Source organism: Marmota marmota, unplaced genomic scaffold (genome assembly GCF_001458135.2).
Source record: "Marmota marmota marmota unplaced genomic scaffold, marMar, whole genome shotgun sequence".
NCBI classification, from domain to species: Eukaryota; Metazoa; Chordata; class Mammalia; order Rodentia; family Sciuridae; genus Marmota; species Marmota marmota.
In genome coordinates, this window is record NW_026000171.1 from 2,897,896 (window position 1) to 2,922,185 (window position 24,290).

The 24,290-nt window shown below is 42.6% G+C and overlaps 1 protein-coding gene across 2 annotated transcripts in view; it reads left to right on the forward strand.

Annotated features, from left to right (window-relative positions):
• Ano2 (anoctamin 2) overlaps nucleotides 1-24,290 on the forward strand; it is a 355,142-nt gene that overhangs the window by 318,898 nt on the left and 11,954 nt on the right. For both annotated transcript variants that reach the window (XM_048787661.1, XM_048787662.1), the window contains 4 exons: nucleotides 965-1,110; nucleotides 20,690-20,842; nucleotides 21,203-21,255; nucleotides 23,156-23,337. In XM_048787661.1, coding sequence (XP_048643618.1) covers nucleotides 965-1,110; nucleotides 20,690-20,842; nucleotides 21,203-21,255; nucleotides 23,156-23,337 — 534 coding nt within the window. The remainder of the gene's footprint in view (nucleotides 1-964; nucleotides 1,111-20,689; nucleotides 20,843-21,202; nucleotides 21,256-23,155; nucleotides 23,338-24,290) is intronic.

The following is a 24,290-nucleotide window of genomic DNA, read 5'->3' on the forward strand; positions in this document are numbered from 1 at the left end:
ATATATATATATATATATATATATATATATAATTTATTCAGTGCTCACTGTCTCCAAATATCATGGCTAGGATCGTGTCTCCTAATCTTCTACCAACCCTTATAGGTTGGACCATTATTATCTTGTTAATCATTCTAGATCAAAAAATATTAAATGTGGTTGTCTTCATCAGTCAGGATGCTATAATGAAATACCACAGATAGGTGGCTTAACCAACAGAAGTTTGTTTTTCTGTAGTTCTGAAGGCTGGAAAGTCTAAGAACAAAGTCCAGAAGGATTAAATTCCTGGTGAGTGCTCTTTCTGGCTCACTGATGGATGCTTTCTATATGTCCACACATTGTGGAAAGAGAGAGAGAAAAAGAGCTCATCCTCTTCTTGTAAGACCACTATTCCTAGTGGATTAGGAACCCCACTCTTATGGCCTCATTTAATCTTAATTACCTCCTAGAAGCCCTATCTCCAAATATACTCACATTGAGCATTAGAATTCCAGCATATGTGTTTATGGTGGCTAGTGTTCAGCTTGGCTTTAATAGAAATGATGCCTTTCATGTTATTGAGACCCCCAAAATGTTTGACCTGTGAAGAGAGCACCCTTCTTCTACTCTCTAGAAAACCCCTCTGTTGTCCAGGAAGAAGTTGAAAATATCACCCATTGGGCAATAGGACTGGCTTCATATTTATCAGGAAGGACCAACTCTCTGTTGCTTATCAAACAATAGGAAGAATTTAAAGTTTCATTGGGTTTGAAGCAACTGATCTTTGGGGGAGGTTGTTCTCTTTCATTATCTTCATTAAAGATATCCTCAGGCTGACTTTTGGAGAAAAGTAGTCTCCCTGTGTCTGTATATCTGTCCTTAGATTAGAGATGGCTTCAGTCTCAAAATTAGTGTTTTCCTCCTTTCTATCTGCAGAATTAACCCTCTCCAGAGACTGTTGGTGACTATTCCATTTCTTTTCCAGGAAACTAAAGAAACTATTTCGGAAGTTGAAAGATGAAACAGAACCTGGAGAAACTGACCCTGACCATTCAAAACGTCCAGAACAGTGGGACCTAGACTATAGCTTGGAACCATATACAGGACTCACTCCAGAATACATGGAAATGAGTAAGAGCCCATGGTCTTTCCTTCCACTGAAAGCAGGTTCAGACAAGGGATCTTGTGTAGAGGGATAGAGGGAATGGGGAAATGATTGAGACAGCCTCTGCTCCTTCGTGGGTTTCATGGCTTCTCAATGTCCCCTTCAGTGCCATGTGAAAGTTAAGAAACATGGGGCAAAAAGTGCCCTGGAATGCAAAACAAAAGCAGCTGTCACCAATGGATAGATGATACCAGGGTGATGCCTTCTTCCCCTTGGGCCTCCTCTGCTCATCATGAAATCAAAGTTTGGTCTCTCAGGTCTCCTCCCAAAGCTTCTATTACTGATAAAATCAAGAGGTAAATTGTGAAATCTGGAATTTAAGAATCAAGTTTCTGTGAAAGAAAAGTAACCTATTATACTTGTGTCAAGGATATATACATCTTTGACAAGGAGCCCTACTCTGATCAGGCAGGGCTGGGTAACACACCCACTTATCAACAAAAACGTTGAGGACATTTTGTGTAAGGGTGAGAGGTAGATTTCCAGTTGCAGAGCCTCTGGTTATTTTATATAAGGCTTGAAGGCAACAGTACAGGTCAGTACAGGCAGGTAGAAGCTACTCATTTCAGATGTGGCTTGAAAGCCAGTGCTGCATTATGAGAAGTGTTTCAGTTTAGACCAGCTGCCTTCAAACTCTTGGCCACTTGAGAATAATTCTCATCTTCTGTTGGGGTAGACATTTGAGAAACTTTTTTCCAAGGCTTGGAACTAATGAATTAAAGGGATAGGACACCAGTGATAAACAGCCCAGGTACAGCATTGAAACATTTGTTCAATCTAGAGATTATAGAGAAACATCAATCAGAGTCAACAGAAGAAAATCAGTCAATACGTAATTCAATACTTAATATAATTGCACCTACCATTATGTTTGCACAGTGACTCCTGACCCCTTTGGTTATTCACTTTTAATAGGGGCTATCAATGTCTCTCTGTGCACCAGGTGCCTTACTCATTATTTCTAGTGGATATTTATTCTATTCTGTTATAAGAATGTATGTATGTAAGTTAGGGATGGCAGGAGGGGCAGTTTCTAGATTAGATAGTCAGGAGAGGTCTAGCCCTGGTTATGGGCAAAACCTGAGCTTTTTAACCTTAATCTACTTATCAGAAAAGAAATAGTCATAATGTGTGCTTCAGGAACAATTGCTATAGAAAATATCAAGACCCACCCAATTTATAGAAATCAGTTTTCTCATGCTTTTCACATTTAGCTACGTCCTACCTCTAATCCATCCTGACTCTGAGCCAGGTATTTCCAAAGGGGTGACTGCTCATACTTCAGATTGCCATTCTACATCTGCCATCCTCTCACTTAGAAAAAAAAAAAAAAGTTACTGCCAGAGATCAAGCTTCCACTAGGAATCCTTGAGTTCTGTATACCTCCAACCTCCACCCCTGGTCCCCACACCACCACCAATTATCTGTGTAGATTGCCATGCCTGCTACTTGTCTGTTCCGCTAGTTGGCTATTGCAAACCTTCCTTTGTGTGATTAAGGGCAAAGACCCTTGAACTGTATTCCCTGGGTTCAAATTCCTGACTCTGTGTCTGACTAGCTAGATGACCTTGGGAGAATGGTTAACCTTTTAAGTGTCTATTTACTTAGTTGTGGAAAAAAAAGGATAATAATATTTACTCCATGGGATTGTTGTGAGTACTCAATGAATTAATAGCTGTGAAGGTCTTAAAAGAGTGTCTTTACATATGAAAACTATATGTTTTAGTTAGCTTTTTCTTCTCTCTGACCAAAAAGAATTCTAACAAGAACAATGTAGAGGAAAAAAGTTATGTTAGCTCATGGTTTCAGCCATTCAGTCCATGATCAGCCAACTCTGAGGCGAGGCAGAACACTATGGTGCAAGGGCCTGGAAGAGGAAAGCATATCACGACATGGCAATCAGGAAGCAGAGAGAGAGAACTCCACTTACCAGAGACAAAATATAAACCCCAAAGGTACATTCCCAGAGATCAACTTCCTCCAGCCACACCCTACCTGCCTACATTTACCTCTCAGTTAATCCATATTAGTGGATTAATCCACTTATGGGGTTACACTTTTCATAATCTAATCATTTCGCCTCTGAAAATTCTTGCATTGTCTCACACATGATCTTTTGGGAGACACCTCATATCTAAACAGACACAGTATGAGGTGTCAGTGTTGATTATTTTAATGATCTTGAGGTCCTAGGAAAGCAGAGAATAGGAAATATGCTCAACTTTGACAGCTTTGTATGGCTAAGTATAAATCCACGATGTGTTTAGATTTTGAATATTTACAAAGTAATGGGAAGAGGAACAAAAAGAAGTAGAAGACCTAGTTATTTGTGGAAGAAATTTCCAGCAAAATTTAAAGTGAAATTCACAGCACAGATTAAAAACAAAACCAAACAAAAATTCAAATATTTAACAGGTTATAAGTGAATAAAACAACCATATATATATAAGAAAGTTTGAAAATAGAGTAAAAATAGGAAAGTTTCTCCCCAAACTCCCCTCATTCTAACCTAACTTTTTAAAGCATTTTGGTTCCATTGCTTAGACACATTTTGTTATATATAAGATTTTTAAAATAAGGTTGTGATCACATACTGTTCTTTTTTATTCAACAATATAAGAATAAATGCTTCCAAGTTGTCACATAATATTCAAAATTAATGGCTTCACGATAGTCCCTCTAATAAATGTAGCATTGTTTATCTCCCAGTTCAGGGTATGGAGGCTTATTCCTCAATTCTCCCCTATTTTAATACTCTAAAACAGTATACACTATCTTTGTGCATATAATCTTTTCCACATTCAGTATCATTTCATCAAGGTAGATTTACAAAGGTGTGATTGACTGGGCTGAGATTTGTTCATTTTGTTGTTCTTGATTCATATTATCAATTTACTTTCCGAAAGGATTAGACCAGTTCACCTAGACAAAGACAGTTCATGAAAACTCCCTTTTAGCAAATACTCTTACATATTCTACTTCCTGACGTCACATGATATGGAAGAATTATCAGTCTATAGTAAGCTTGAGACTCCCAACCCTCTGTGCACACCCCATTCCACCCTGTTGACCTGAACATTCCAAACTCATCCCTAGCTTCACTTCATATAGTGCTTTCTCTGAAGTCATTCCAGGCCAACCTGCAGTTGGTCCTGCGTGATTTCATTATTTATTAGCTTTTCTGCCCTAGTCTTGCATTTAGTGTACACACTGATGGGTTCTTACTGAATTATGGTATTATTGCTCATGGCTCAGGTTTTAGTCAGCTTTTTTGCTGCTATGACTAAGGATCTGACCAGAACAATCTTAAGGGAGGAAAAGTTTATTTAAGGGTTCATAATTTCAGAGGTTTTAGTCCATAGAAGGCTGGCTCCATTCCTCAGGGCTTGAGGTGAGGCAAAACATCATGATGGAAGAGTGTGGCAGAGAGAAGCAGTTCATATCACAGTGATCAGAAAGCAGAGAGAGAAACTCCATTCTCCAAATACAAACATATACCCAAAGCCACACCCCAATCCCCATCTCCTCCAGCCGCACCCTAGCACTTCTGTTATTCCATCAGGGATTAAGTCACTGATTAGGCCAAGGCTATAATCCAATCATTTCTCCTCCAAACCTTCCTGCATTATCTCATATGAGCTTTCCAGGGACGCCTCATCCAAACCATAACAGCTCACGTATCTGTTTTCCAGCAGACCTGGTCTGGTCTGTTCTAGAAAGAACAGTGAGACGGGACCAAGGCTTATTTGTCTTTGTATCCCCTGGAATCTGGCACATTTCTTGGCACATAACAAGCTCTCAAGTGCATCTGAAAAACAAAAATAAGTTCATGGAATCAACTATGAATGAATATACTAATTAATGGAAAAGGTTTTTTTTACATGATGAGTTAATAATAATAATAATAATTTTATGAACAAACAAAGGATCATTTTCCAAGCAGCACTGGGTGGATGGTGGATTAGAGATGTTATGAAGAGGTTTCCAGTCTGGGTATGAGATCCTCTTTGGTTTCAAGGATCTACATATCAGTGATAAAATCAGAGAAGTGCATTCTAAGGAAGAGGCACTGGCAAATGAGACAAAGACAATCAAATGGTAGTTTGGGATAGGAAAGGTTTCAGTACAGACCTGGGATTAGCAGACAGTCCTGAAGACAGAGAAGTGATGGTAAAATCTTCACCATTATGCTAAGAATTCTTCATTTCCCTTAGGCAAATAGGCAGCAAAGAAGGGGGTCATAAGACTAAGGAAGAAATGGAGAAACACAGGCTATTTATTTGATGATTCATTTATTCTTTCATTCATCAATTTATTTTTTCTGGGGATTGAACCAGGGTACCACTGAGCCACATCCCCAGCCCTTTTTATATTTTACTTAGAGACAAGGTCTCACTAAGTTGACTAGGGCCTTGCTAAGCTGCTGAGGCTGGCTTTGAACTCGCAATCCTCCTGCCTCAGCCTCCCGAGCTACTGGGAATATAGGTCTATACCACCACACCTGGCGCATTCATCAAATTTTATTCAGCACCTAGATGGAGGAACAAGTTTGGAAACCAGAACAGTCTCTTCATCAATTCAGAGTGACATTGACATTAATCCAGTCAACATATCCAATAGATATTAATGCAGACTTATCTGGAAGAGGAAGCAGCCTGGATCATGTATGGATTTTCCAAGCTAGGTTCTACAAAAAATCTTTAGGCCATTTCATTAAGAATTTCAATTATTTAAGGAACATTACTATCTAGGGGCTGGGGCTGTGGCTCAGCAGTAGAGTGCTCACCTAGCACGTGTGAGGCCCTGGGTTCAATTCTCAGCACTACATATAAATAAATAAAATAAAAATATTGTGTCCACCTACAACTAAAAAATATTTTTAAAAAAGAAACATCTAACATAATAAGAAACATCTAACTTAATATTTCATGTAAGTGTAAGGACGATGTTTTCTGGGGTAAGGTCTCTTTCATTACTTTTATCTTTAGACTCTCCTCTTCACCTTTCAAGGGAGTTTTCATATACAATTAAAGACTGGGCTGCAGGATAGAGTCCACCAAGCTTCATTAAGCGGCACTCCTGCACCTCCATGCACCATGGTTAGGGGTGAGCCTGGGAGTCAAATCAATACTTCCAGTACTAATGTGACTCTGAGCTTGAGGCTTAAAGTTATCAGACCCAATTTTCCCATCTAAATTGTGGGTTTGTTGATAACATCTACCTCACAGGACTGTTATACAAATTAGGTGCTGGATACCAAGTAGCCACGTGCTGCAATCCAAGCTACTTAGGAGTCTGAGGTAGGAGGATCACAAATTTGAGGGTCAGCCTGGGCAATTTAGTGAAACCCTATCTCAAAAAATAAAAAGGGCTGGGGGTGTGACTCAGTGGTAGAGTGCCTGTGGGTTCCATCCGCAGTTCAAAACAAAAAGTAATTAAAAAACAGTATATACGTAGACTCTCATTAGCCATTATTACTGTCATGAGTCCAATTTCTGTTGAATCTAGAAAGCTTTTTGACTGAAAGCATTCTGAAAGTCCAGAATATAGTACGCCCATCAGTGTTAGGATTGTGTATAATTGTTTAAAGAATGAGGGTACTGGGCTCCAAGACACACCTGAGAATTATATTCAGAAGCATGAGCTATAAATACTCTGAGATATTTGTCCTTTCAGAAAATTCTAAGCCCCTGGGTCCCTACTTGAAAAGACTGGAATCTCAAATGGGTTCTTTTTGTCATCTGTTTATCTAAAACCCTCCAGTCATCCAAAACTTAATCGCTATTGTCTTCCTACCTCAGGAATTCAATTATCCCCCTTAAAGCCTTCTTCCAGCTTCCCAAATGCAACCCAAACATTGAGTCCTTAGGGCCCTTAAGGTGGGTGGTGAGATGCATTTCTTCTGTCACTCACAGTCATTAGACAAAAATCTCATTTTTTCTCAGTCATGAACTTAAATCCTGTTAAACTGTAATAGAAAAGAGGTGCATAGGGGGAAGGCCTATTTATTCACTTTTCATTTGACGTGAAAGTCAGATAATTACTGTGAAGAGTCCCAGGCCCCCAGTCTCTCCTACACTCTGGAAATGTCCACCAAGGTGTATAAGAATCATAACCCAGGACATCAAAGCGCTTGGGACCACATCTGAGTTGTCTTATGAAAGTAGAAGTCTGAACTGCTGGGTTCAGAAGGAACAACCATGACTGGTATAGATCCTGTCTTGTTCTTCTGATTTATTTTCAGCTTTGCATCAACGATAGCTGTAGAGAAGCCTGTTTGGTATGAGTCTGAGCCTTATTTATTCATGGTTCCTTCCCTGCACTGACTTTGCCTCTACTGAGAATTTTAAATTACTATTGAAGCCCTTACCTGTTCTCCTTTGAGTGACTACAACTGTATCCTAACTTCTTAGATCACTGATAACCTTTCCTATTCCTCTTTCTGCCTTTCCTTCTTACTTTTTAGAATAGGATGACTTTCGTAAAATACAAACCAGACCATTTGTGTGTGTGCGTGTATCTTACCTCCTTTAGTGCTACTGACTTAAGGTTCATATCCCCCAGTATAAAACACAGGGACACCTGTGAACTGACTCTTGTTTAACTGTCCTTACAGGTCCACAGATGCATATCTGGGTAATTGACTCTACCATGTCTGCATTTGCCTGTGCTCTTTCTTCTGTCTGCCTACAAATTCTTACTGAGTTATTCAGGCTCTATCACATTTGCTTTTGGAGAAGATGACTTGCTGATTCTCTCATCCTCTGTTCTTCTGTCTTCTCCTGAACCTATGCCCTTTAGAAAGTGTGAGTGCTTTGGGCACAGGGACTGTCTTAGTTCTTTTTAACACACCACTCAGCACCATTTCCTGGAACACAGTAAAAGCTCCATAAAATATTTGAGTGACTAGCTTTCAGTGGCAAAGAAATAAAAGTCCCACTTCTCTTGATCCCAAGATATTTGGGCCTCCCTCTCCACCATGGACATATTTAGATATTTCTTTGTATGAAGCAGTTTTCATCTTCCAAGGTGAAGCTAGGTCATGTCTATTATCAAGGTTTCTTTCAAAGAACAAGTTACCTCTGGTTTTAATTTATACCTTTCCTTTTAGGAATCAAGTCCTTCATGGAAATGGACAGGGTAGAATGCTCTGCCTCTGAGGTTGTCTTGGCTTGGACCACAGACTTGGCTTCAAAGATTTGGCTTTGACCTCCACTCCATATCCACATCTTTCCTCTGCAGCATCCCCTCCTGACCATCCTGAGGGCAGTGCTATCGTGTCAGGACCAGTGCTGGGCACTGGGGACACAGATAACAGATGTGGCCCATGCCCTCCAGGGCTTCAGGATCTGGTGGCAGAGACTAATGGGCAGGCAGACAGTCACCTGGAAGGTCTGGCTTGGAAGAAAATTCCCCTGGCTTTGCCGGCTTCCGAGAGGCTGTGGCTCTGCAGCTTGTCTTTAGCCCCTCAATGTAGCCTTAACCCCATTCTCTTCCTGCTTCCAGCCCATAATTATCCACTCACCAAACTTCCTTGGGTTTTAGAAACCACAAACTGGACCAAACAAAGGAGGCTCATCACCCAGTTACCACCTCAGGTTTGTTTTGAGACTTCAGAGGAAGCAGGGACGGTCCAAGAAGAGAATCAATAATTAATTCCTGAGGGCAGGTGTCCTGAGTGAGTTATGCCATTAACAGAACAAACATTTGTTTGTGTCTTTCCACAACATCAGAATTTATGGAGTAACAAATTCACAAGCTTCACCACTTTCACCAGTTGCTATTCACTGAGTATTCATGGGTTGCTTGGTAGTCGTAAGCTGGGAAATTGCAAATCTTTCATTCCAGTCTTAATGACTAATATTTATAACACTCAAAGCACACATCACACTTTACACAATGATAGATATAGGTTACAGAAAGGTTAAGGTGGCCCCAGGGTTTTGGAAGTCTTCACTGACCTCAAAGGCAGATAACAATTGCAAGAAAGTCATCACAGGTTGCCAGATAGAACCTGCCAAAGAATTTGTTCAGGACCCAGAGCTGTCAGACCTGGGAACTTATTCTAGGCCAGGGTTCGAAAGACAGGGTGTTTTAGAATGGGTCATTTCAAAAAGAAAAATATAGCTAAACCAGTGGTACATGCCTATAATCCTAGTGGTTCGAGAGGCTGAGGCAGGAGGATCGCAAATTCAAAGCCAGCCTCATCAAAAGTGAGGTGCTAAACAACTCAGACCTCTTCCCAGTATCAAGAAAAATTAAAAAAAATAAAAGATCCAGCTGAGCCAAAGACCTGAATCCTGGGGGCAGAAAGTCAAAGGTTCATGGCCTGTTGACCCTGTGATGCATTCACCATAAGGTCTGATGACGGTCACGTGTGTGCTGCAGTACCCAGTCTTGGGGTGCACCTCCATTCATAGGTCTCAGGTGAGAAGGTTGTTTTATCCAGTGGTCCCATGGGCTTGATAAGATCATGGGCCTGGTTTTTCTGATATGGGTGGATATGCCCATGCATCTATGTGCTTTGAATTTAATTTGGGAAGCTCACAGGTAGTCATTTGTATTCAGCACAATTTATCTGTTTGTGCCTGTGTGGTTGTGTTATGCAAACAGTGGTTGTTCAGTTGTACAAACAGGTATTGAGTCATTCTACTTTGGCACTTGTACTCAAAATGGAACAACTCATAACAAACTACCACTTTACAAAATGGAGTAACTCAGGGTTTGGCACAGCACAATAGGAGTCTGAGAACTATTATTTTAATCACAGTGGAGTCACTCTGGAGCAGGACACAGCCTGCTCTCCACATCAGGCTTCTTGAATAGCAATACCATGCCCAGGGCCAACACTGACACTAGGAACACACAGGGTAAATGTGAGTGACCTCATAAATGAGGGTGTTTATCTGTCTACAACTCTCTTATCTAGGCTGAAGGAATCTCACTTTGTAGTAATGCTATGCCGATTCTCATTTATTTATGGGCTGATAATCCAGTGAGTGGATTATCTAGAGTGGTGGTTAACCAAGTTTCTCTTTCCCTGCCCCCTCCTCCCACTTCCATGCCCCTTCCCTTCCTCCCCTTAACTTCTGCCTTTTCCCTCCCTCCCCCACCACCCCTGGCTATTGTGCTCTCCTCCCCCGCCCCCCCAGGCAAGCAAGGGAAATAAGAGAAGGTGTAATGTGAACCCATCTGTGCTGCTTCTGATGGCTGCTGTGGGAAATGGCTCTGTGAGACAGAGAACACTGAAGTCCACAGCAAACATCAAAACCTCATTGGAGGTAGCAGTTTCTGCCATCCCTGTGGAAAACTAATAGCACTTGGTGATGTGTCACCATGCCACCACTTCTGCTTTCTCTGTGCCTTTGAAGTAGAAGTCCGTTACGTATGTCGCCTCTTTACCTGTAGATATCATTGCAGGGTAAAGTGAGCAATATCCCTCTGCCCCATATTTCCAGTGTCAGATGAGACTTGAGTGAGAATCTAGCTCTGCTTCAAACTCTTTCCCCCCCCCCCCCCCCCGCCTTCTCGTTTTTTGCAGTGCTAGGAGGGAGGGAGCCCAGAACTTTGCCTACCCATAGTAGACAAGTGGTCTACCACTGAGCTACACCCCCATCCCCCAGCTCTGCCCCTCTCTAGTGGTGTGGTCTCAGGCATGTCATCTCTCGGGGGTCCTCTCTTTCTTCCTAGATCTTACAGTGAATTAAACAAAAGGATGAGTTCTTTTACCGCCATGATGTAACTCACTGGTCTATGGTCAGGTCTGTGCAGTATGTCACAAGTATGGCAGAACTCCTGATATTTTGGAAACATAAAGAAAAACAGAGTCAATGTTGCCTTTGCTTTTTTGGACTCCTAGATGGTTCTTTTGAGTATGAGAACTGGGGGAGTTTCAGCACACACATGGAAGTGAATGGCAAAGAAAATGATTTTTCATTGTCTTTTTGACAAGAACAAAGTTGTTTCAAACCACTGGGCCTGGGGACCTCCAGGGTCCCTTCCAGTGCCGGCATTCTAGGTCAAACATATCAGCTGGATAATGCACCTCAAAGCCAACAGGCCCAGGGTGACGTGAGCTGCCTAAAGTCACTCCGATGACTCATTAGTAGAACTGAGACTAGAGCTCCTTTCCAGACCATTCCAGGAGACAATTGCATCAGGACCCATAGGAACTTTGGATTCAGTGGAGGAATAGAGTGAGGTTTCTTCCTTCCTTCCCAACTGACTAGACCTCCCCAATTCCAGAAGGGCTCTTGTCTTGGACTTAGAGCAAAAATGAGAGCAGTGAAACCAAAGCTGCCTGCTCCCTCTGGTGTGCCTGACATGGTGATCCCTGGCCCAGCTCTCAGCTGTCAGCTTCCTTCCCCGTGATCCCCAGGACCACCCATGCAGACAGGAAGTGCGTTGAGCCCACTCTGAGCAGTTGTAATGGTAGGGCAGGTCATCAGTGGAGGGAGGCAGCAGGGAGAGATGTATTATGTTCACATTTTTCTAAATTGAGCTGGAGGTAGGGCCCAGGCTGGGCAGCCTGGGGGAGGGGCTGTGAGGAGAAGGGGAAGCTGGGAGTGGGCTTGGTGGGGGGGCAGGGAGCTACCTCTGGGCAGGAGTGGCTGTGGGGATGGGCTGGCTCCAGACAAAGAGAAACCTGAGAGTGAGGGATTAAGCTGGGAGACCTGTGAGGGGAGCAGCCGAGCCCTAGCTTTCGAGGGAATCTCCAATATCAAACCCTTTTCCTGAAGAGCTTACTAAGAAGGACTTCAAGGGTAGCCTCCCATCCCCCATCTCTGAGGGGAGCAAGAATGCTGGCCAGGAGCAGGCTGTGGCATTAATCATCATTGTCCCTGACCCCACTGTGGGGCTTCAAAGCTCCATCATTGCAGGCCCCTCACAGCCCAGCTAGGGGGTCTCCCTCAGGGCCCCAGGAGAAAGGATTCTTCTCTTACTTTAAGAGCTGCAAGCTGGACGCTTGCAGTGTGCAGTGGTTAGATTTTTCCTACAAGGCAGAATTCGGTAGAAAAAAGTAGGCCTGAGTGTAATCCTATAAGAGGAGTTTCCTGACAAATGAATTTCTTGATAAAGTTTTATCACCTTTTTATCCAGATAAATACATGATACCATTGTCAGTTTTTCACACCTGAAGACTGATGGCCTGTCTTCCTGAGAGTCACTAAATCCTGAGGGAAGCTTCAGGAGGGCAAATTTTATGTCTCAGCATTCACCTCCACCCCTCCCACACACACAGTCTGGTATACTGTACATATTCCTTAAATGTTTGCTGAGCAAGTGTAAAGAACAAATGATTCCATAGTGAGGATCTTGAGGAGGAAATGACAAGCACAGACATCACTTTTCATCAAAGTTCTCCAGACCCCTTGCCGTGTTGCTTTCACTGGGACAGTCTACCCCACCCCTCAAGCTGCAAAGACTCCTTGTTTTGAACTGCTTGTGGGAATGCTGTCCCCCTAAGAGCAGATTTCCTAAGATTTCTCCTAAGAGCAGCATGATCAATTAATGAGCTTGTAAAATTATCTAGAAAGTTTAGGCAAAATAATCCCATGGATTAGTCCACAACTACTGCTTTATAATATGTACCCCAAAGTCTCAGTGACTTACAACTGAGAAAGAGAATAAAGAACAATAAAAAGGGCTGGCTCATTGAGTACCCTACCCTAGAAATGACTAGGTGAAAAGTGGCCACTTATCAAAGAGAGAGTGGGGAAAGGATTGACACTTCCCATGGAGAGATGACTTAGGTGACACTCAAGATGCCTTTCAACTCTACTCGTCTTTGGTGAGGACTATGCTGGGTAATTTCCAGATTTACATCCAGGCTGAATGTCAGTGTATTCCAGAATATCTGCAAAGCCAATAGCACCAAAGCCCAAATCTTTTGTCACATGTAACTCCAAGTGTGTGTGCTATGAGCCAGGGGCTCAAAGAACCAGGAAATTCCTTTCCCTGAACCATCCTGTTTATATGAACTGAGTCATTCCACTAGATAATTAGCCACCTGCCACCTTCTCCAAATGGCATTTAAACACAGTTCAGGCAGCATCCAGGGTCTTGTTCCAACATTTCTGGGAAGTAGGGTGAGTCCCCGGTCATTTGTCTCCTTTAGCTTCTGAGCCAGGCATTGATTGGCATTATCTGTACTGGGGGCTCCGCCTCCCACGCACGCTTAAGAGAAAAAGCAAGGCTACCTCTGGATAGGGCGCCCCTCAGTTAACTCCAGAAGGCTCCTGATATGCAGAATATGCCTTGTCAGTGTTGGAGAAGTGAGTGAGTGAGTGAGTGAAGGGAGGAATGAATGAAAGGCACTCTTTTAATTTAATTTGGAGAACTCTTTTAATTTGGAGAACTGTGCTGCCTTCCCATTTCTCCTCTAACAATGAGGAAGTTCAGGGTGAACTTTGTCCCTCCATCATCACTGCATTATGGGTCCCCAGAGTCTGCTTATTTGTTTTGCCCTCTTTTACATCTGAGGACTTCTTTTTCCTTCTTGTAAAATTCCATAAACCCAATTGCATTTTCATTGTGTTGACTTTTCCACAACATTTTGGGAAGAGGTAGAGGACAAGGAATAAAGTAAATAAATGTCCTCAGTAATGATTTGCGGCTTGGATGCTTCTTTCCAATCATGACTGTGTTCCTTGCCCCTCCCTCCCTCACTGCATGACCACAGTCCACGTGGGTGGGTGGGAAGAAGGACAAATGTCTCAGTGGCCTACACATGCTCATCTTGCAGGTGGATAAAGTAAACAGGGGTGACAAAGCCCATCCATTCATTTGTTCATTTAATAAACCTTCACTGGAAATCCACCAGGTTGTTCTCAAAAAGGTGAATCAGTAGCTCTTACCAACTCAGTTCTCCCTCATCTTGTTGTAAGGCTCGGGTAAAAAGTAGTGATCAAGTCTCCTTTAAGAACAGAGGAAATGAAGAAAAACTAGAGCCAAATGCGCCTTGCTGATTTGTCCTTGTGTTCACATTGGTTTTCAAGCAGTCCTCTTTCAGTGCTTAAGCTGTTGCTTCAAGCCTGTCCCTTCCTGTTGTGACTTCTCAGGGTTTCTGAATGGAGCCCGATCCATTGTATAAACCCCAGGTGACTCCATACAGATTGAAAGGGAATTCCACTTATTGTCCTTATTTCCTAAGTAGTCTGTGAATTTGGACTAGTGGAGCAGGAAAGATCTTAGCTACCAACCATATAGCGAACATCCACATACCTCTTTTACTTGTTCTTCAAGTCCAAAGATCATGAATTCTGCAAAGCCTCCACAATATGCTGGTGAGAGCAAGTTATTCCTGTCAGTGCTCCATAACATCCTGTTGATGCCACCATTATTGTTCTAACTCAATGACACTGTCAAGGTTTGCTTACATTTTCTCTTCCCCACTGAATCCTCTGAGTTCTTGGAAAGATAACGTAGTAATCTATTTGTCTTGGTCTGTTTTGTGTTGCTGTAACAGAATACCTGAGACTGGAAAATTTATAAACAATAAAAGTTTATTTGGCTTATGGTTCTAGAGGCTGGGAAGTCCTAGAGCAATGGCTCTGGTTTGTGGTGAAGGCTTTCATGCTGCATCACCCATTTGTGGAAGGCAGAATTGCAAGAGGATGCTCCAGTGGCCTCTTGACCTAGTCACTTCACTAGTCCTGCCTCTTAGCACTGTTGCACAGGAGATTCAGTTCTATCACATGAGCTTTGGGGTACCCCTTCAAGCCACAGCATTGATAATCTTTGTTTCCTAGCAGTGGACATGGAGTCAGTATGTAGAATGTGCTCCGTTAATGCTTGTTGAATGAATGAATGAGTGAGTGAATAGTAGTATTGAGGACTCATATTTCCTGTTTTCCCAGGACACAGAGGCCTAGGCAGAGACTATAGCTCATGCCTTTTCCTCTCTCTTTCTACTGACATGGTCCATCAACACTTAGGATTCTTTTTGTATGGCAGAGACTCTCAGTGCAGAGCACAGTTGGCATCCCTTGCCTTTAGGAGAAGGAGGTCACTGGGTAGAGCCTTGAAATATGAGCTGATGAAACAGATAGTGATGACCTGCCCTGGCTGTGCTTTCCACCAGTGTTTCTATTAATGGACGGTTTCTGGCAGAATCTTTTCAAAAACTGCCTCCTGAGCGAGACAAACTCACACCAATGTGTCCCTCAGTTGTTCCCTTGCCTTGCTCATTAGTGGCTCACAAAAGGGAGCATTTTTAGGTCTGAGTTTTCATTCCCTCTAAGCAGAATGTGTTGCTTTTACTAAACTATAGAAAGTTAGAAGAATAAAAGAAAGCCATTATGGTTTTCAGTGGAATTGGAATGTTTTTACTCCAGCTTTCTTTAAAGCATCTGTACAGATTACAACAACGAGAATTACTGTGCGGAGGTGTGAAGACTTTATGTGTCTGTCTTCACATCCTGGTTAAATACAATGCTTTCAATTCACATATTTTACGTTTTCAACCTGTGTGTGTGTGTGTGTGTGTGTGTTTCACACCTGGCAAAAATAAGTTCCTATTTATGGGACAGATGTCCTTTAAACATCTGCTTCTGTGGTAATAGGCATAGCAGAAGATGATGAGGACTCAGAAAAAGGTCAAACACGGCCCCTGGTGTCATTGGGCTGATCATCCGGAGAGCAGGTCACAGAAACAGAGAGGCATTTGCAATGCATTATGGGAAGGAAGAGATGAGCCCTGAGAAGTGTGTGTGTGTGTGTGTGTGTGTGTGTGTGTGTGTGTGAGAGAGAGAGAGAGAGAGAGAGAGAGAGAGAGAAAGAGAGAGAGAACGAATTGAATGAAGAGTAGATATTTTCATTGAAGAATTTTAAGTAAATGAGGAAAAATCAGAGCTTTGTCCCATCAACATCTTTCACCAGCCCTGTCCTTCTCTACTCTTTTCCTTCTCTGGGGAGACTGTCCTGGAATGTCCTTGCTGTCCATTTAGTTTAATCCACTCCTCCTCGTTATTTTAACCTAAGACCAGGTAATCACTCAGGATTTTAATTGTCTCGAGCATCAGGCGGTGTAGGACTGGTGGTTATTTTAGAAGGTTCTTGGCTGCTGGAGTGTGAGAAGAGAAAACCAAAGGAGTTTATGCCCAGAAATATTTTCAGCTTTTGTGCTTCCAGTTCAACATTTCTGCAGCACTTTACAACAGGCTTTGTGCAGATTTAGTTGAAAATCAACTTATGGATTCTTCCCTAATTGTCTTGGGCAGGTTTAATCTGTTATTGGTCAAGGCAGCCTGGCTTCTATTATGCAGCACACGGAGGATTTCCGGTGTTGCTCTTATCCTAATGGAGACTTGCTGTTTTTAGAAACAAACCTTAGAGTTGATGAAGGCTGGTATCACTGTGTCCTGTGAAATGAACCCAGAAGGATTCCCATCTGATACAGTATTTCAGACCTTTGACTGAAAAGATCAAGTCTTGGATTTGGTATTCACATGCTGGAAGATTATGGTTTTATATATATTTTTTCTCCTGAAGATTAAAACAAAGCTTGTTGTTTGTTTCTGCCTCTTTGGATTGAATCCTGGAAATGCTCAGGGTACCCCATCTGAGCAGGCAGCCTGCAGCAGTAGTGCATCTGCAGAGAAGAGCTTTTCTTGGCCCAGGATACCCCAGGGTCCCAGAAGAAGAGGGAACAGGAGTATTCTCTCACTGCAGGTCCAGCATTGCTGGCCTTTGCTCCTGAGGTTGTCCAGGGCTGACCACATAGACTTACGTGACATAGGGAAGAACATGAGATGTTTAGTTATGGGAATAGAATAAATGAAAGGAACTATTAGAGAGTTCTGAGAGAGCTCTGGAAGATGATTGTGTTTAGAGAGGAAGAACAACAGAGAGCTTGTGTCTGGAGAGTTTGGGAAGGTAAAAAGCAACGGGCATCCTTATAGGACAGCAGTTTGTCACTGCCTCTGGAGTTCATAGGAGAGAAGCGATAATGAAAAGTACCATTTTCCCCAAATCCTGGAAGGATGTTGGATTTCTCTTCTTTTTTTTTTTCTTGTCTTTTCTTTCTTTTTTTCTTTAATTTGGGGTTGAACCCAGGAGCACTTGACCAATGAGCTACATCCCCACCCCTTTTTGTTTATTTATTTTGAAGAAGGGTCTCACTGACTTGCTTATTAGGGTCTTGTGAAACTGCAAGTCTGGCCTCAAACTTGTTATACTTCTGCTTCAGCCTCACAAGTTGTTGGGATTATAGGTGACACTACTGAGCTTGGCTGCAGCCCTTTTAAAATTTTAATTTTGAGACAAGGTCTCACTAAGTTGCCCAGACTGGCCTTGGACTTGCAGTCCTTCTGTCTCAGCCTTCCAACTAACTGGAATTACAGGTGTGTGCCACCCCACAACACCTAGCAGAACATTAGATTGCTGAGTGCTATTTGCCTGAGTGTGGTGAGGGCATACTGTATACATTTGCAGTCACTCAGAAGTAAACTACCCTTTCCATTCCCACCAGTCTCCTTGCCAAACTCTTACTAAGACTTTGAAGAGTTTACATAGTTCTGCTGGAGGAAATAATTTGTGATAAGATTATTTGCCTTCTTAAACTGAGTTCATTAGAATCAAGGAGACCAACTTTGAGCTCCATAAGTAAAGATACATCCATTTATGTACTAAAATACAGACGTTTTACAGGTTTAGAAAACCAGTCCAACATCTGTTCTGCTTTCCTAATTCCACCCCCTTCACCTCCTCTGCCCTTATCCCTAGCCCTCACTCCAAAGTGAATCGCTCAGCACAACCTCATTTAAAAGGTACAATTGAACCTACATTTTTGAACTGGATCTGGGAGCTCCTTCCATTCCTATTTGCCAACCAGCTAGCCAAGTACTTATCCCAACGGCCCAAACTTGATAAATCTGAGCCTTCTAGTGTAAGTGTCTTGCCACTGAATGATTCCTGCTGGCTTCCTAGAGCCTGCTGAGAATCCACTGGGCCCCAGGGACAATGGCAGAGGACAGTGTTGTATTAGCAAGAATGCTGACTCACATCTGTAAGCCTAGAAAATGGCCACATCAAAAGAAATTAGTCTGTTTCCCGTGATATTCTCTCTCTTTATTTTCTTTGCAATACAGAGCCCTTACGCATGCTAGCCAAGTGCTCTACCACTGAACTACATACCTCCCCAGCCCTTTTAAATTGTTATTTTATATTTTGAGACAGTGTCTCACTATTCATCCAGGCTGGCCTCAAATTTGTGATCCTCCTGCTTTGGCCTCCCAAGTAGCAAGGGTTAGAGGCATGCGCCACCATGCCTGGTTCCCACGTGTATTTTTTCTTGAAATTTCTGTTGCAGTTGGCTTATTCTTTTGCATGTATATGGACACACACACACACATACATTTTTTTGTATATATATATATATATATATATATATATATATATATATATATATATATCATAAAATTTTACCTTAATATTTATNTGTATATATATATATATATATATATATATATATATATATATATATATATGTATGTATGTCTTGGTTTTTCATTCTTTATTTGAATATCCTAGAATCTTAAAGCTTGTCTGGGAGGACAAGTATCACAGCATCAAAACAAATCAGACCAGTAGGGAGTTTAAATTAGTCCCTTCAATTTACCAATGAAAATGCCAATACCACCAAAACAGAAGGGTCTGACCAAAGGCCTATGGCTCATTAGAAAACATCTGGGTCCAGAATTCAGGTCTCCTGACTTTCATTCTATGCTTAAAATCTTACATCTGTTTAGCATATATGTGTACACAGTATACATTGCTGCCATATGTACATGTTGATATTTATTCCCATAAGAATAAAATTAGACATAATACATAATATTTATTGAACAATTATTAGGTCTCAGACATTGTTCTAAACACTTTACATATTTAATATTATTTATCCTTATGAGAAATCTCTTAGGTGGTTATTTTTACTTTATTATCTTCAATTTACAATTGCTATAATAAGGCATAGAAAGTTTAATAACTTGCCCTCAGTATGTAGAAAAGTTCAGTTAAACTTTGACTTTCCTGAGACTCAGGGCTGTTTTCTTCAGCAAATATGTACTCAGCCCTGGAATAGACAGAGCCCTTGCCTTACCACAGAGGAAAAAATAGACATGTGAGTTTGTCAGGCACAGCACTCAGTGGTGGCTGCAGCAGAGGCCTGAACACAGGACAGAGAGTGTTCAGAGGAGGGAGTAATGGGCTTCACCAGGCAGGTGGCATTGGAGCGGTCTTGGGGATGCATAGGAGTCTGCCAAGTAGAGAATGGGTGCTGGGTACACAAGAACAGAAAGGCCTGTGCGTCAGGGAAAATTCTAGAGTGAGAAGTTCAGAGGATTCGAAGCAGGAGGAGGATCACTATGGGAGAGATTTCAGAGATAAGGCTAAAGCAGCAGGTTGGGAGCAGACCCTAAGTGCTGTATGCCAAGATAACGAATATGGGTTATATTCAGTAAATAGAGAAGACCCAGGGAAATTTTTTATGAGTAACTTAGGTGAGAGAGCACAAGGGTTGCAGGCTGGGAGCTGGGGAAGACTGACAGCAAGGAAAACAAGAAGTCCAGGCAGGGCCCAGACACCTGCTGGCCATCAGACTCTCTTAGGCTACCACTTGACAGCGCTGCTCACATTGCTGCTATGGCTTGGAATGCTCTCTGCAAGTCAGTCTTCCTGCATACCACAAGAAGATGGTGTCCTTAGAGATGGTGCTTAGATACCATGCATGGACAGTTTCCTTAGTCCCCACCCTGAGCAGACTAGAACTTGGCTCCCTAGGTTCTCCTCTGTCCTCTGGTACATTTTTCTTTCTTGGAACACATTTTTTTAAAGAAGTACAAAAATATCCTGTTGCACATATTTGTGTATATTTCTCTCTCCCCCTCTAAACCCAGCTCCTCAAAGGCAGAACCAGACCTTTGCCTTCTTAAATAGTTGGCACAGTGCCTGGCATTTAGCGAGCTCCCAATAAATGTGTGATGAATGAACAAAACTTACTAAACAAAGGCAGGGACTATAGTTATGGAAAAAGAGCCCACATTTGGGAGGTGTTGTTTTAAGTTATCTCAAGAATTGGCAGGCTACGGTCTGAAGGCCAGATCCAGCCTGCTTTATTTTCTGCTTTTGTAAATAAAGTTTTATTGGAACACAGCCAAGTCCATGCATTTGCATGTTGTCTATGGTAGCTTTTACTCTACCGTGGCCGAGGTAAATCATTGTGACAAGAGCATACGGCCCCAAATCCCCAAATATTAACTCTCTGGCTCTTTGCTGAGTAAGTTTGCCCACCCGAGAGAGGTGAGTAGGCTTCGTGCCTGCAGGTGAAGGGTGGCAGATAGGAGAGTCAGGACTTTTCCTTGGCAATACCAGAGCTTTGCTCAAGTGACAGTAGTGAGCCTTGGGGTGCAGGTATTCAGAAGAAAGTACTGTTTAAGTGTGGTACAGGAGAAAAGGGGAGGCCCTGGTAAGAGAGCACACGGGCCGTAGTGCAGGGGTTCTGCTTCTCACTGGTGAAGCTGGTCATGATGTTCTCTCTCCTAGTCATCCAGTTTGGTTTCGTCACCCTCTTTGTGGCCTCCTTTCCCTTGGCACCTGTGTTTGCCCTCCTCAACAATGTCATTGAAGTGCGACTGGATGCAAAGAAGTTTGTTACGGAGCTGAGACGGCCAGACGCTGTGAGAACCAAAGACATTGGTATGTGCCTGGCAAAGGGGCCACCGCAGGTCCAGCTCCCCCTGCCTGTGGCTGCAGCCTCCACCCTCACGTGTCAGGAATAAGAAGGTTGGGCAAAGCCCTTGCCTCTTCGCCCTTCCAGGTTCTCATCTATACATCCTTGGATGCAGGGAGGTCTTGGCAGACCCTATTATCCACCCCAGCGATCCCCCAAACTTCCAGACAGTAGGACACCTAAGCTTTCCCAGACAAACCCACTCCTTGGGGGCCCTGCAAACCTCCCCTGGTCGCTTGCCTGTAAAACGTCACCCTAAGCTGCAGCCTTGTCATCTCTGGGCCAAGGGTGGGAGTGAGACAGACACCCTTCTTTCTGTCTTTTAGGAATTTGGTTTGACATTCTCTCCGGAATCGGCAAGTTCTCTGTTATCATCAATGTAAGTGCATTTAATGAGGACCCCTGGCTCTGTGGGAGGCTCTTTCAAATGAGCTGAGGTCTTCAAAGCAGGAAACCAGCCTGTGTTTCCTCCCAGCCTTTTCCATTTGCAATTTTATTTCATAGACAGTCTCCTGGTTAATGGTAACTTTTAACTTTTAGTTAACCAGAAGACTGTCACCAGAGCTGAGCCATTTCTTTTTTAATTTCACTAAGAGAAAGGTGATTACCCATTAGAATATATACCTTGGCCTTAAGAGTCAAAATCAGATCTTTTCTCAGAGCCAAGAATAATGAGGAAAGAATTCTACATATCGATCCATCTCTTTCCTTTCTTTTTCTACTCCTGAGTTAAACAATACCTGGAGTATTGCCCAGGCTGCAATTCCTAATTACTGTTCCTCTGAACTGTCAATTAATTATCCCCATGGACTATGGCACTGTGTAGATTAAGATAGGCCCTGGAAGGAGAGGGGTCCTACCTGTTGTGACCTCCTTAACTGCCTTGCCAGACATGTCCACACTGCAGAGGAAATCCTGCTGGGCCCCATCCAACAGCCCCTCTGCTTTCGCATTCTGGATGGATGGTGGCCAGGCAGGGCCTCCTGTTCCACCTCCCAAGAAAATATCAGCCAGCTTGCTGCATGTCAAGAAAGCCACTATTGCCTTGGGAGAGAAACATTGACTCTGGCTTTAACCTGGTTCCTGCTAAGAACACAGGAAAATAATAAGAGATGTGCAAGGAGAGGCAGAGAAAATCAGCCCAGTGCATTTTGAATGTTTGCAGACATCTTGAACCTTAGAAATAAACTACAATTTGGAAGACAGGTCTGCAGTTGTGCAGTTGTGTCCACTAGAATAGAAGCCCTTAGTATTAACTATCTATTGTACAGAATGATGTGAAATTTTATTCCCCTGGCTTCTCTAAGGCTTGTTTACTTATCTGTAAATTGGTACATCAGAATAGTACCCACAAAATAGGATCGTTCTGGAAATTAAATAAGATAAAGAGAAGCCATAAATAAGTGCTCAGTAAGTTGTAGCTCTGATTATTATAAATGTGTTATTCCTTCTCAAATATGGTCACAGCCATCCACACTCACATATACATTGAGAAAACAATATCTAAACTACATTTTTAAAGGGACCTTAATTGTTGGTGCAGAATGCAATATAAACACCTGCCAAAAAGATTTAAGATTTTCTTTGCAGAAAGTACCTCCATGTTCAAACATGCAATCATTCATTTGTCATTTGGTTTGCTTCATAGACATTTATAGAGCACTTAGATATGCCAGATGCTATATTAGGTGTGTATAGCTCTAGCAGGACCTATCCTCCCCCTCTGGATCTTACTTTCCCTAAGTAAAACGGATAAAAACCGACTTCTATTGCATTGTGTGCTATGAAGTGTTTAGAGATAATAGTCATATTGAGGAAACAGAGGAATCATGCTCCTGGCTCTCTGGTGTCCCTCAGGGCAGACATACCTGGCCATCCAGCTTCCCGGTTCACTGCATTGAAGTGGCTCTCCCATCATGAAGGGTGACTTTCTTAGAATATCTTGCACCATGTTTTGGCTTGGCCAATGTCAATTCAAACATCTCAGAGGTGGATTAATGCTTCCAGCACCTAATGGCTCAGTCTGGCCTTGAATCCTTTGCTACTGTGGTTGTAATTCACAACTCTTGATAGCCACTATCAGGTGGATTTACTTGTGCTTATCAGAGATGGAAAAGCCAGGTGTGTCAGCCACATGAGCTCAGGGACAGGCACCTGAGCATGCTGCACCTCTTAAAGGAGAGCCCAAAAGCAGACAATTGCACAGTCACATGGGCCCTGTGCCATCCAGACAGCATCCACCCTGACTATTCCTCAGTGCTTGTGGTTCCGTCCTGTAGGCTTTTGTCATCGCTGTTACCTCTGACTTTATCCCCCGCCTCGTGTACCAGTATTCCTATAGTCATAATGGGACTCTGCACGGCTTTGTGAACCACACCCTCTCCTTTTTCAACGTCAGCCAGCTGAAGGAGGGAACGCAGCCAGAAAACTCACATTTCGACCAGGAGGTTCAGTTCTGCAGGTAAATTCATCCTGAGGAGGAGGGCCCCAAAAGACCAGAAGCAATAGATTCAGCTAATTACCTGGATGACCTGGAATTACATCATTCTCCCTGCTTGCGTCTCCTGTTCCTCCCCACCAGTAATTTATAAATCAGTTTGAATTAATCAGAAAATATTTATTGAGTGCCTTTTGCTAGACACAATTCAGCAGACCACGAACTATTTAACTGTGTCCTCCTCATCAAGAATTTGGAAATGGCAGGTTGGTCAGTAATTATATGGAATCACAGGCAGTATGGACAATGAGTGCTGTGAGTGTTCAGAGGTTAGGGAGATTACTGGGGACTATAATGGAAAATGTAGGCTTCCTGGAAGGGCTGCTGGGATTTGTAGGATAGAAAGGGAGAATATTCTAGCACTGGCCAAAACATGGTGGTGGGGGCTATTAGATAATCACTTAGGGGCTAAGCAATATAGTTAGTAATGAGGATGTTTGGAAGATAATAATGGTAACATAGGAAATACAGCATATGTGGAAACTCCTAGGATAGTGTATGAGTCAAATCCTTGTTGAATTTGGATAGGATGAAATCTGTAATGGGAAGTCTTGAAATATGACAGGAATTTTAATATGAGGTCATGAATGATGGGATGAAGGGCAGTTTTAGGAAAATTGATCTGCTCTCAAAGAGGAAGATGGACTAGAGCTGAGAATTCAAGGAGAACAACTGAGTGGCCACATCATTTAGACATAAACTGTCTAAAGCATAGAACAGGTGGTGGAAGTAATTTTAAAAAAGGAGAAATGTGAGCTATTTCATATGATACACCACAAACCTGGTGACAACAGTTATGGAGAGGGGTTGACTTAAGGATATCTCAAAAATCTGTGATGAGGCCATACAACCAGGAAATTGTGGGTTCATTGACTGGGATAGGGAAAATGTCTCCTCCTCCTCCTCCTCCTCCTCCT